The following is a 14,572-nucleotide window of genomic DNA, read 5'->3' as shown; positions in this document are numbered from 1 at the left end:
GGACATTGCTCGACCACCGAACTCCCTGATACTTACGAATCTTCAATTTGACAAGTAACAAACAAACAGATGGATAAGAGTGAAAACATCACCTTCGTTCACCTTCGGTGGAGAATGTATTGAGAAAACGGGATGGTGGATGGGAATCTATTGAAGGTGAGGCCTACTTATTTGTTTATACGTCCATTTTTCCACGGATATTCACACAAAGATTGAATGTTCACACCAATACCAGAGAGATATAAACGAAGAGCAAGGTGAACCATTATTCACTGTCCAAACTCCTTTATCACAAGGTTTATCATTAATTACATCATCACACTGAATTACACAATTTGGTGTCTCTCTCTCTGTCTCTGTGTGTTTTTTGACCGCGATACATTCGGTTGTTATATATTTATCCAATCTCAATGAAACTTGACTGGAGGACTGAGGGTCAAACGATGGAGCTTGTGGCGATTTTATTTGATCCCCTCCACCTTGGGGGCGAGGTCCGTTTTAAGGTGTATATCCGTGGGAAAATAGCTAATTGTGACGTTTTTCCAATGCCGTTTCTCACAACAATCTGAATAACAAAAGGATAATATTAATGTTATTACAAAGAAATATTAATACGAATAATACCTCCTCCCGAAGGGGTTCTTCCTTGGACAAATGCCGTGTTGACGTGTATAAATAGCTTATCGTGGCGTTTCGTGGAAAACACAGAGCAGAAATAAAAATAAATATTTATATAAAACACAAACACGGATTGATTACCTTTTTCAACAGTCGGTGCTGCTGTTTAACAGGGAAATGAGAGAAATTTGGAGGAATCCCGACATCCTTTAGGCATTCCATGCTGATCGTCTCCACCACAGAATCACGGACTGGAACCGAGATCTACTGTGATCTATATTCTACACCAGGACTCGTCATAGGATCCTCACTGCCACTTCTCAAGGGAGTGGGTGCACGAGTAAATGAAATAAACACACATCTGTTGCGCAGCGTCAATAATCAGTGTCCCAACTTATCAAAATGAACGTTTTAAAATCCTGTTCTCAATGATGTAAAATATTTGAAAGACAAAAGATCCGTGTTATTCATCAACGTTGGGTTACGTGGTTTTCACTGGAAGAGATTTATTTGAACAATTGTATATAAAAAAATATCTAAATATTACATGAGATTTCAATAGAAATGATGAAAAGCGGGCGTGGCCACAGTCTATTGTGACATCACAGAGGTTGTTCATGGTTACAATAACAATTCCAACAACAGGAAAATCTTAAGACAGAGGTGTGTCGTTAAATCGTCAGTTCGTGGACAGCCGTACACCAGACATGTCGTGGTTTGTCATCGCGGTGTTCGTGTTCACCGTCCTCGGAAGTGGAGCTTCCCGTCCACCGCAGCAGGTAAGTAGGGATTGTCAGAAATGATGATGTAGTGTACTCGGGGAAGGTAGACAACACAATTGGGAAATCAGGGAAATTTAGTTTATTTGTGGTGCAGGGGCTGGACGAAGGGGGTCTTCACTTGGTATCCCACCCCACCCCCCCCCCCCCCGGGCCCATTGTGGCTCTCAGCGGCCCTGAGTACTCCACCACCGAACTCCACGAAACTCACGAATCCTCGATTTCCCAAGAAACCAACAATAGATGGATAGGGGTGAAAACTTCACCTTCGTCCACTTTCGGTGGAGGATGTATTGAGAAAACGGGATTATGGGATGGGAATCCATTCAAGGCTATCTATTTATTACGTACGCACGTTCACACACACACACACACACACACACACACACACACACACACACACACACACAAAAAATTGATGTTCACAGGAATAACAAAGAGACGAAGATGAATCAGGACGTGCACCATTACTCACTGAGTGAACTCCTTTATAACAAGGTTTAACATTAAAACCATCAATGGAGTAAACACACATCCGTTGTACAATGTCAGTATTATCAATATCCCAACTTATCAAACTGAACGTTTTTAAATCCTTTTCTCATTGGTGTAAAAATGATTGAAACACAAAACACGAGATGTTAATCAACCTTGGGTCACGTGGTTTTCACCGGAAGAGCTTAATCAGAACAAAAAATACGTAAATAATTATATCGAGGTGAAAATATGAACAGAAACGAGTGAAAGGGGCGTGACCACACTGTGACGTCACAGTGGTTGTTCGTGGTTACAATGAGAATTCCAACAACAGGGAGATCTCAACACATAACAGAGCTGTATCGTAAAATCGTCAGTCCGTGGATTAGTGAACACCAGACATGTCGTGGTTTCTCATCGCGGTGTTCGTGATCACCGTCCTCGGAAGTGGAGCGTCCCGACCACAGCAGGTAAGTAGGGATTGTGAGAAATAACGTACTGAACTCGGGGAAGGTACACAGCACGGGGGGTGTTGTTTTTATTATAGTTTGGGATATCAGGCCCAGCCTGGACTTCGGATTTTCGATGGTGGGAGTGTGGGGGGAGAGGTTGGGGGAGAGGTAGGGGGTGTGGGTGAGGAGGTGTGGGGTGTGGGGGAGGAGGTGTGGAGCTTCAACAAGTTGGACCTCTGAGATAGAGCTTGATGACACCGAACCATCATGCCTGCTGTAGGATTGGATCATACACCCAAAACACCCAAAACACCCAACACACCCCCTGAATAGGAGACGTTTAGTACTCAAACCCGGTGTTTTTAAAATGTGTGTATAAAATCAATGTTAAATGATGACAGAGGGTCATCATACAGTTTCTCATTCAGGAAACCTTAAATGACGAGATACCAAAAAGAAACATTCCATATTCCCAACTTCAAGGTTCATCTAAAACATCTACAACTGGAGAGTGGAATATTAAATAATGATCCCAGAATGTTTCCCCTCCATGTCCTTGGAATGTCCTCTCTCATCATAACCCAGTTCAATGGTTTATTGAACACCTGAACCCCATATTCACCAAGGCAGGTCCATCCGACAATGGTATCTCATCAGGTCCCACTGCTTCACAATTTTTCATTACTCTTAAGTCGGCTCTCTTGTCTTACGACATTTTTTTTTGTGGAAATCAAATATTCCAGGAGTAGCCTTGAACAAGGAGTAGGTCAGTGAGTGTTGGTGCACAGTTGAAATCCCATATTTAATCTTCCTTGTTTGTCCTTTAAATTGTTGTGATCCATCTTTACCGTGACGATGTGATGAGGAACATAAAGAGTGTTTATCTTTGGTTGGAAACTGCAGGTGAACTTTCCGCACCAAGTAAACTTGGAATTTGTCCCTTCAAGGTAAAATCTCCTTCATGTTCGTGTCGATGGAGGAATCTTCACGGTATACCTTGAGTGTATCTGGTACCACACATTGCACTCCGTGTGCAGTGGAAATTGATCCCCAGGAAGATCCATCTCAGGGCTGGTGGAGTTTCACAGTTTACACATTCACCTCTGAGCCTGGGTTCAAATCTCGATCCCTCCATAAACTACCACCCTGGTGTTCACGTGTAATGTGTGTTACAACCATTGGAGGAACATTAAACATGAAGGATTCATCCACCAACACTCATTTATATTGGATGGTAAAGATTCCACGGTGTTTTTTGAAAATGGTCGGCGAGCTATCGCCAGCATTCTGAACAAATTACAAATTACTTCCCAAACGCTCTTACAAACCTGTCCTTAACAAGCGTGGTACAAAAGGTAAACTCTCGAACATTCCATGAACCATTGTGTTTGTTCTCTAAAATTATCAAGAACATGCTATTTTGTCACGAACTTTTTGATTTTGTAAAGTAATTGTAAAAACATTGTTTCGTTTAATTATAAATGAAATAAACATGTTTCCTACCCCTGGCCTTGTCTATTTCCACAGCTTTTCCAGAACGATGCTGTTGAGGATGGAGGGATGTCCCTGGGTCGTGATGTCGTGTTCGTCGTGATTGCCTCCCTTTTGTTTGTCGGTGTGATTATGTTTAATCCATCTCGTTGGTTCAACAAGACGAGGTTCAGGAGAAAGCGCTGCATTCACTGGTAAAGAACACAAATGACTTTTCATCAATATTTATACCTTCATCCAAGGGGACACGATAGCTCAGACTGTGGATGTCGTATGAAGTCCATTTTGGTGGGAACACCCACACTTGTTACGCCAAAGAGTTTAAAAAAAACCCACAATTTTAATTTTGTGTAAGTTGGTGATGGTGACCATCTTGGATTGCAAAATGGCTGCCATGAAGAAGTCCACTGATCCTGTATAAAATCAAAGTTAAATTTGGTGTAAATACCAACATTTGTACTGATCGAGGTTCAAAAAACAAATGTAGATTTACTTGCAGTAAAGACTTGTAATTACCTTGAACTTCAAAATGGCTGTCATAGTGAGATCTTGTGGAACAATACTCATTTTAAAGGGAGGGGACACCTTTGGTGAGCTATCACTTTGGTGAGCTGTCACTTTGGTGAGCTGTTTTCAATTATACCTGTGTATTAAATAACCTGTGTTTCAAAAAAAAACCTGTGAAAGTTTCAGCTCAGTCTGTCTTGTAATTCATGAAAACACAGTTGAAGGCAAACAAAATATTAAACTAGAACTACGTTGTCGATGGCACACCATCCCATATTCCCTCGCGCACTGCTTTGTCCCATTAACGCTCGGTGAAATTTTATCTTGCAAAATGGATTGACTATTCTTTTCTATTTGATGTGCTTTATGACCAAAGTCTTACTATGTTTACTCAATCAGAAGTCATTACAAGCATGTCAACGTTTCATGAAACATTAATTTAACACTGTCCAGCAATATAGAACTGTTTTTTTTTTAATTCGAAAATCAGTTTTAAACTGATTCACCATTTTCTTGAAGTCAGAACCACCTGAAACCAAATTATTTTCAGGGATATGTGATATTGTTGCGGATCCAGGATCCGCATCCGTCCAACATGATGGCATCCAACATACAGTGGTCCCAAGACAGTTATTTCAGTAATATACGTCAGATAGTCCCTTCCTTCTTGTCTCATGGGTCAAACGGGACAGTGCGTTGTGTGAATCTCATGGTTCGGTCCGATTAAATCTCTGAACTCACTCTTATTCTGTTTCGCTATTCCTGAGGCTAATCCAAGCAAGGTGTCCTCACGGAAGCCAGCCATGGAAAAACAACACACCAAATGATAACAACTTACTTTTCAACCATGTGGCTCACTCTTTTCAACCCATTTCTGCGTCTAGTAATTATATCTTTGTCCTCTTTTCAATCCAAATCTCCATTAAATAATTATTTCTATCCACTTTTCAATCCAAATCTCCATTAAATAATTATATCTTTGTCCTCTTTTCAATCCAAATCTCCATCTAATAATTGTATCTGTCCTCTTTTCAATCCAAGTCTGCATCTAATAATTATATCCAACCTTTTCCTTCGTTTCATGACACAGATCAGGGCCGGCACTGCACACAACACTGCATTTTATAAATGACCGCATACTCAATGGCGGCGGTCACATGCGCATCCCCGGGATAATTTATAATCGCACACATAGCAGGGGACGAATGGCACACCTTGTTCGGGTCTGTGAATGTGTTTACCATAGCATCTTACCATTGGTCTTCGCTGACCACCGCGACCCCAGGTGTCTCGCACGGATGGCGAACATCCACTCGCCTCTCCGCCCGGCGAGGCTGCAGCCAGGCAGAGGCGCGCTGTACTCCTTGGGCCGCATGGCTTACAGACAGGCAGCACATTGACCGGCGCTGACCACGGGTCGCCGTGGACGGCCCGGGAGTTTGGTGCAGGCCATCACGGCCGGACCGTGTGCTGTCCACGGCCCAACCAGAGCACCTGATTCAGGTGACGACACGTCATTTCGGATCGTCACCCTTGCCCGCACTACAACGTCGAGAAAAGTATGGTTCCTGGGGCTGTCGGTCATCGTCTTTCCTGCTCAGCGTTCCTCATCTGCTTATTCCAATTTCATCACCAACTCACCTGCTGAATCCGTCTTCTTCCCCGCCTCGTCCCTGACTCCACTCACCCACATGATCCTGTTTGCCTTTCTCCACCCACTGCTCCGGACTCTGCCTTCCTCCACCCACTGGCTTCTGACTCCACCAAAAGCTCTTCTTTCATGCCTGACGGTCGTGCCCTATTCTCTGGATCGATTTTGAGCTGCTCAAAGTGCTACGAAGCAAGAGACGACGTGCTAGGTGTCAGGGAGGTATCACCAAGCGGAGCATCCCCCCAAAACATACTGGTGGTGCAATCGGTCAATCGTGCAAGATATTGAGAAACCGTTAGCCCCATCTCCTCTCCTCTTTCTTCTCATTAACCCTTCTTCATCTGGATGTGTGTGTGTGTGCGTGTGTGTGTGTGTGTGTGTGTGTGTGTGTGTGTGTGTGTGTGTGTGTGTGTGCATGTGTGTGTGTGCGCGCGTGTGTGTGTGTGTGTGTGTGTGTGTGTGTGTGTGTGTGTGTGTGTGTGTGTGTGTGTGTGTGTGTGTGTGCGTGTGTCATGTGCCTGTCCTCGCTTAAGTTCAGAGTGCACAAGAATTATATCGGGATAATTGCTATGTGTCTGCTTTTGTAAGTTTCTTGTATTATTGGCACACCACACTTTTCGTCCTGTCCCTCCTTCCACACAACAATAAAAACTACTAATCGTGCCACATATTTTTCCTCGCCTGCCTGTTCATAAATTATAAGTGGAAATGTTCCCAGCTCGTTTTTGTCTTTTCTTTCATTGATCCAGCATGGTCCGTATCCGAACCTCGCCTGGACTTTATTCCTAACGATCCGTTCCTTTTAGCCGGTATGTCATTGGCAGTGTCGCTCGGCTGCATCTGATCCGGTAAGGTGATCTGGTTTGGACAAGACGTACCTAGGGCGAGTCCCCCTGTAATTAGATCACGTGGTTTTTTTTCTTGGTAACCGGAAAACTATACAGAGGACCCTCGGTCATGTAGTTGAGTTATTGGCGTTCACGGTCCGTTAGTGACCCACCACATCACGGACTTATCCGTGTGTGATGGCCTGCAAGTCGGGTGGGTCTGGTGGGAAACCGAAATAGCTTCACCCCCTGGTGGTCTCACCAAACCCCCGGCCCACAACAATATTATCATCAATCTTTCTATTTACTGTGTGACAGTGAGATCTTTCTTTTCTTTGAGCTCTTTCTTTTTTAATTCGATTGATGGTGAATATTCGAAAAAGTCCAGATCCCATTATTTTCGTCTGTGATGTATGAGTGAAGTAATGTAATTGTTGAAAACAGTTCATGATATGAACCATGTCCAACCCACGTGACACAAGTTTAAACCTCTGATTGGAATTTTTTTTGTTCACACAAAGTAACAATGATGTCTTTAGGAAGATTTTAAAAGGTTTATTATTGAACACTTGTTGTGAATAAAAAGTAAAAAACACTTATTAAGTGTTGATTTCCAAGGAATAAGTTGGTTGTTCTTCTGAGATGGCGGATATTTTTAAATCCAAGATGGCCGCCAAATGACGTCATGAAAACATGTTTCCAATGGAATTCCAGTGAAGTGAGAGATAATTTACAAAAAGTTACATGATTTCCTTCTTCATCAAAAACAAACACTAAATTTCACAACATCCTCCACCGTTACATTAAATTATTTAAATAATCAAGTGTGATTCATCGTTCCACACCGATCATTTGGACCTTGTTTAAGTTACATCTGCATACTCGATATTCCGTATCCTGTAGCATTGTAACACTCGTGGAACATGTTTGTTTATGTTTTACAAAACCATGTATTCAACACTTTACAGGTGATGGAATACTTCATTTTACCTTGAACTGAGAATGTTTGTTTCTCTTGCAGTGTGAAATGTGGATGTAAAATCAAAAGGAGACAACTGAAAGATGTGCCACCATTGGTAAATGATGTTCAGGAAAACAAACTCCTTGAAATGCAGAAACTGGAGGGAACTGAGGTTCATGATGTGAAGGAAAAAATGGAGTTCACAGTGAAACAGAACTTCGGAAATGAAGAACAAGAGGAAGAACATTATCAAGAGGAGCAAAATAAAGTTTTACAAGCACAGAAAGAACAACTTCAGGAAAAAGAAAAGATGTTGCTCCAAAAAAAAGGAGATCTCATCCAAAGAGAGAAGTTTGTTCAGGACAGAGAACGTGAGTTCATGGAAATGGAAGCGCAAAGGAAATTGAACAAAGAATTGTGGTTAAAGGAGGAAGATGAACGGAGGAAACGAGAGGAGGAACAGCAGAAAGAGAAGAAGGAAGCAGAGCAGAAGAAAATAAATGAACAGGAGAGGAAGAAACAAGAAGAGTTAAAGATAAGGGAGCAGGAAGAATCCAGACGATCAAATTGGGAAAAGGATTTTGAGGATGAGAAATTTGAAGTTTGGATCTGGGAAAAGCGTAAAAACACAGAACGTAAGAAGAAAATGGTTGAAGTAGAAAAGAGAATGTTAGAAGTTAAAAAGTGGAAGCAAGATGTTCAGCAAAGAGAGAAAGAATTGCCGATATATCAGGAACAGGAGCTGGAGCGACAGGGGATGTTTGATGCCTTCATGAACGGGAAAGATGAAGAGCTAAAGAAACAGCAGCTCCATATCCACCAAAAGGGAGAGAAGCTTCATAATCGACAATGTAATCTGAATAAATCGGAGGGAGAGTCTCGTCTGAGAGAGAAAAAGGAACAAGAACACAGAGAGCAATGTGAAGTTGCCTGGAAAACAAGAGAGTTGATTCTCATGGAAAGAGAAGAACAGATAAGAGAGAAGAAACGTCATGTGGAGTTGAGGGAGCAACAGGTCCAGGAGAGAGAAACCAAATTGCAAAAAGCAGGAAAACTTGCTGAGGAAGGAGATGATGAAGAAGTGCTTCTCATAACTGATGATGGGCGACAGAAGCAACAACTGAAACAGCAGGATGTTGATTTGCTCCCACCTGAACCAAAGCCTCAAAGTGATGAAGGGCGGCAGCAGCGACAACAGTACAGTGTTGTTCTTCAACGCCAACCGAAGCCTCTCTGTGAAGGCAGGAAACAACAAGTGAAACAGCATGATGTTGATCAGCTGCCGGCCGAACGTAAGCCTCACCATTCGTCTCAGTCCAAGCTTGTCAATGATGAACCAGCGGAGATAGAAAGGCGTAAAAATAACCTCATGTTCCGTGGAGTGAAGGAGGGAAAAGGGGAACATGACAAGGAGGTTGTGACAAAATTAATTAAAGCCATGAACCTGAACATAGAGCCCGTACGCACTTTCCGCGTTGGACGGTACATTGAGAACAGATTCAGACCAATGAAAGTTGTGTTCAGTTGTGAGTCGGATCGGAATCTTGTTCTTACCAATAACAAGAAGGTTCGCAATTTAACTGATCCCTCTCTCTGGACAAAAAACATTTTTATCACTCCGGATTACACTCAGCTCCAAAGAGAAAAACAAGAGATGCTGCTGAGTGATCTTGAAAAAAAGAGGGAAAGTGACCCAAACGGGAGATATACCATCAAAGGAGATAAAGTAGTCCTCCTGAAGAATCCCAAGGGCAAGCCTCATCTCCAGAGATAACGACCTTCCCTCCACATCTTCCACCTCCTATAACAGACTCCTCCGTGACACACATTTAAGGGGGAAAAAATATTAAAGGGGGAAAAAAACACGAAAAAAGCTTAAAGGGAAAAAAAAAAACACAAAAAAAACAAAAAAAAAACATTTCATGAGAATATTCCGTTGAAACAAATTCACTTTGACGCAGGGTCTATTTCAAACACGTGAATGTACCTGAGATCATGTTGGAGCAATCACTGAAACATCTTTTGATCGGACAGTCATGGATAGGGAGTTCAATCCTGGTGGACATCTTGCATTTCATGAGGACAGGAACCTGAACTTTCATAGTGAAGGAAGGAAAGAAGAGGAAAACCATGGTGGGATCTTGTTGTTGGTGAAAATCAATCTATCACCATCTTACATTGTTCATTGGCTGGCTCGCGAACGGAAGCCTCACCCTGATGATGGCAGCAACAGCAGAAGCCATATTGTATGCAGGATCTTCAACAGGTAAGCACTCTTCAATACTTTGGGGCAGGTGGGTTGAACACACAATGGGTGCAAACACAGCCAACCACAAGATCAAAACATCAAGAAAAATTTGTTTTGTGACTTTGTCTTTTGCAGACATTGATGTAAATACTTCCTTTCATGAAGAAGTGTCCTTAATTGTGGAGATAATTGTAATTATTTTTGTGGGAAGGTAACTTCTTGGGGTGATCATCCCCATGCAGAATAAACAACAACTTTAACTCCCTTCGATTGGATGAGATCACCTGATTCACCTTGTCATCTGTTACCTGTTCCATCCAGGCCTTTCCTTTTGTTTTCTTTTTTGAACAAGTTATCAAACTGATTGAGATATCAATGTGTCTAAGCTTTCATATTTCTATTGTTTTTCCAAAGGTCCCTCAGAAGAGGTGCTCGTTCCCTCCTCCAACCCTCACCTGAAACCATCCTTCCGGTTGGAACGTAAGTTGACAAGATTCTTCCTTTACATTACAAATTACAATTTAAAACTTTGTCTAAACTGCCTGTTCTTCACCTGCATCATGTCCAATTTTGTCTGTGCCTCAGAAGTGTTGAGGACAAACACATATTTTGCTGGATTCTAAAACTTACAAGCACCAAGCAAATCTTCCCGTTGGTCGAAGTCTCGCATGATTGTTCATGTATCTGTATAAAAGTCATTCTGCACACCTGGATGATCTTTGAAATTGTTTGAAAAACTTCAGTGCAAATCCAGTGGGAGTTTGTGATGATGAAAATAAAGATGTGAAATTGAAGGCAAAACAAAGGCAAAATTGAATTGAGATGCAGAAAGCAATTGAGAGGATACAGTATTTCCAGGATTGTGTTGGAAGGATTGATAATGATGGAGGTTACGATGATGTCGCTCTCCATTTGTTTTGACTTCCTTTTGTTGATGTGTGTGCAAACGAAGAAGTTGTAGTCATGGCCGCTGGAGAAGGTGTCATGTTTGGCAGTGGATCCATCATCACTCCATCGACTAAGCGCTCCAGCAAGGTAGGATGAAACATTAGACTCTTACAGATGGTCGATCCAAGATGTTTTTTTTAAAGAAACGTGAGTCTCCAGAACGACAGGTACTGAAACCTTCCATACACCTAATTTAATCACTTACACCCTTTTTACGTCCATGTTTTTCAATTTGTCATTTCCTTGTTTGTCTGTCTATCTATAATTGTGTGTGTGTGTGTGTGTGTATGTGTGTGTGTGTGTGTGTGTGTGTGTGTGTGTGTGTGTGTGTGTGTGTGTGTGTGTGTGTGTGTGTATGTGTATGTGTGTGTCCTCCATAACTCCAAGACCATGAAACCTCGCAGCCTGAAACTTTACAAGGATGCTGAGGGAACTCCAAGGGAGTGCATGAATGAAAACCGGTTGTTTGGCTTCATTCAAACACCCCTATTGAAGATAATTCACGGCATTATTTAATTATCCTTAAAAAAGGCTCATCCTTCATCACTTTGCTGTCCCTCGCTGTTCGTGTTTTTTGGGGGGTATTAATCAATTTATTAATTTTTGCATTTTTTTAGCCTGCTCAACAGTGCCTTGACTTGGAATAGGCCACAACAATTTCTTAAAGATAAAGTGGTGACAAATATTTTTTCACTTTCCTCAATCTTATCATCGAATGCCTCATCTTCATTATTCATACCTTCAAATCGCTTATAAACACCTGGAGATGCCAGTGTCCATGGCTTTGTTTCATTTCTGCACATACGATAACCTCTAGAGTCTGTTATTAATGTTAACATTTCTGTGTGATCTTCTTTCATTATCCACTCGTCACTTCCACGTAGATACAAATAAAAAATAACGTTCACATCTCACATCAACAGTCTGTGTTGGCCCTGCAGTCCCTCTGGTGTTGCCTCACCCACTGATAATGTTGTGCAATTTTTTTGAAAGGCAGAAGGACAGGAAGATAGAAGTGCACAAAGATTAACAAAATACCAGAGCGGCAGGAACTCCGTGACATCAAGAAGCAAACACAGCAGCAATGACTGCATTCTGCCCTCCCGCACCAGCATCTCCAGTTCAGCCAATGAAACCTTTGTTGCCCCTGTGTGAAGCGGGGCCATCGCCGTAAAATACAAAACACACAGGAAATGGCACTCTGTGTTGAGGCGCGGCGGTGAAGGTCATGTTTAACTCTCGACCTGTCAAAGATCCCCGGGGGGTTAAATATCACGGAAAGGCAAGCATTGGTCTTATTTGCTCTCTGCCAACTGTCTCCCTCTCTCTCTCCCTCCATTCCTTTCTCTTTCTCTCTACCTTTCCCTCTCTCTCTCCCATCACACGCCACCCCGCTTCGTATTCCTGTCAGCGAAGTGATGGATGGTACTTGCTCGTAATATAATATGAAATGTGGAATCCATATGAAACATATACATATTATGTCTTGTTAAATCTCTCTCGCCACATCACAATGGTAAAGGAGGAGTTAGGCGTTAAACACGATGATATTTTTTAAACATCGGGCAAATACCCCTGGGCGCTCACCTGTTCGCGGCTGGATAAGATAACCAAGGAATCACTAACTGATATGGATGACCCACAAAATACAGGATCATCACACCATTTTAAAGCCTTTTTCCCTGAGCAGGGGTCAGCTTTTTGCGGGCTCCAATCATGGTCCCCTTTGTTGTGGCAGTTTTTTTTTTTTACGGCTGGATGCCCTTCCTGACGCCAACCCTTTAGTCGCCTTCAACACGCACGGATAATTACCAGAATACTGATGCTCATTTCACCGACCTCGGAAGGATGACAGGCTGAGTCAACCCCCCTGACGTTAATTCAGTGGAAAGCGGGGCTCGAACTCAGGACTCCGAGGATCCCAAGCCACCACCCTAACCACTAAGCCAACACCAGGCCACCACCCACAAAATACATCATGGAGAAGAAGGTAAATACCCATGTGTTTTTTTTTTATTTCCTGAACAAACTTTGTGACATCATGGGTGATAAAGGTTGTGTTTAAGTTTCATCGAAATTGTCTGTGAAAGGAAATTAAAGTTCTGGGGAAGGAAGGAAATGCATATGTTGTGAGCCAACCCCCCCCCCCCCTCATAAACTCTCTCAGACGCCGATTTGATTTTTTTTTTGTTTTTGTTCATGCCGTGAACAAACTTTGGTACTTCCTCCGTGATGAAGGTTGTGGTGAATGTTCATTGAAATTGTGTGTGTTGTTTTAGAGAAGAAGCTGCAAAGTGTTTGTGGATGGACAGACTGACGGACTACATGCCATCCCATAAGCTCTCCGGAACTATGTTCCAAGTGAGCTAAAAATGAGGGTGTAAGGGTGGTCAATGTTTGTCACGGTTTGACCCCCCAACCAAATAAGGTATTTCCTTTCTTCTCCAAAACTACATAAACACACAATTTGGATGAAACTTGACCACAATCTTCATCACCCATGATGCGAAAACTTTCATCACGGCCTCCTGATATTTGGAGGGAACGATGATTTGCTTCACTTTCCTCGGTCCTGTCAGTTGCGTGGATACAGTGTAAAAAACCTTTATGGACTTTGATCTTGTACTTGCTCTTGCCCCATGCCTGATGATCTCTGTTATCCTGCACCTCCTTCCACAACCTTTGAAGGGAGACATCTTAGTTCTGAGCTTGATCAACCTCTTGCACAATTACCTAAGGGATGTCAGATTGTGACACTATAAATTGTTTGGTGTCATCCTTGTTGCATGTGGTCTGTGCCCTGGTCACTCCTGCTTGTGCCAGCTGGAGAATCTAGTTTGGGTCTGGATCCTTGACCTCTCGTGCTCCTGGTATTATACCAATCACAAGATCACAAATGGGTTCATCCATGCACATGACTTCCACTTCTCCCATATTGTATGGTGTGTCCACATGGATCTTTGCAACTGGACAGAGACGCAATGTATGTACTATCAATCAGCTTGCAGGAGGAGACCTCGTCAGTCATTTGCCTTGTCGTCACCAGGTCTTTCTTCACAGCTGCACTCGTACATCCTGAATATCACAATATTGACACTTTCTATGAACTCACATCGCCTTCATCCACGGTGATGTTGCCGTTGTCGTTGCTCGTGGTGCTTTCCTCCCAACTGCTGAAGACCATAGGTGTTGACTGAAATCCTCATTCGTTCACCCGAATCCCTTAAGGACACTTTTGCACAGCTGACGCACACTGCTCTTTCAGCTCTGCTCTGCACATGACATCTTTCCTCTGGAAGTCGCGCACTGCACTGGCTGCCTTCTGTTGCAACCTCATCTGAGCTGTTTTCCTCAATCGACATTTGTCCAGCATGTGTGACCTTTCTTGTGAAAATAGAAGCATTCCATCTCGCTTCCATTGAATTGTGGCTTTGTCGGCTGAAATGGGTCAGTCTTGTGCAGCAAAAGGTCTGACATTGGTTTCATTGTGACGTCCTTCTTCTTGACTGACCTCCCGGTAATACACCCTCCATGTGCTTCAATATTCTGCTCAGCCAAGCTTATCCTTGCTTCGGTGTTCTGAGGCACTCTCTCACGTATGAACAGGGTCATC

General features: G+C 42.7%; 1 protein-coding gene across 1 annotated transcript; it reads left to right on the top strand.

Annotated features, from left to right (window-relative positions):
- The first annotated feature begins 7,703 nt into the window (after window positions 1-7,703).
- On the top strand, window positions 7,704-9,543 carry LOC147021084 (uncharacterized). Its single transcript, XM_085890829.1, has one exon. It carries the CDS (start codon window positions 7,912-7,914, stop codon window positions 9,535-9,537), a length of 1,626 nt encoding a protein of 541 aa, XP_085746955.1. The 5' UTR covers window positions 7,704-7,911; the 3' UTR covers window positions 9,538-9,543.
- The last annotated feature ends 5,029 nt before the right edge of the window (window positions 9,544-14,572 follow it).

Source organism: Eptatretus burgeri, chromosome 8 (assembly GCF_056783735.1).
Source record: "Eptatretus burgeri isolate ZD-2024b chromosome 8, Ebu_testis_v1, whole genome shotgun sequence".
NCBI lineage: Eukaryota > Metazoa > Chordata > Myxini > Myxiniformes > Myxinidae > Eptatretus > Eptatretus burgeri.
The sequence above is the reverse complement of the archived record's forward strand: the minus strand, read 5'-3'. Positions and strand labels throughout refer to the sequence as shown.

Bases quoted from the DNA above. Each gene is read 5' to 3' on its own strand.
- LOC147021084 (XM_085890829.1), top strand. From the start codon at position 7,912: ATGCAGAAACTGGAGGGAACTGAGGTTCATGATGTGAAGGAAAAAATG.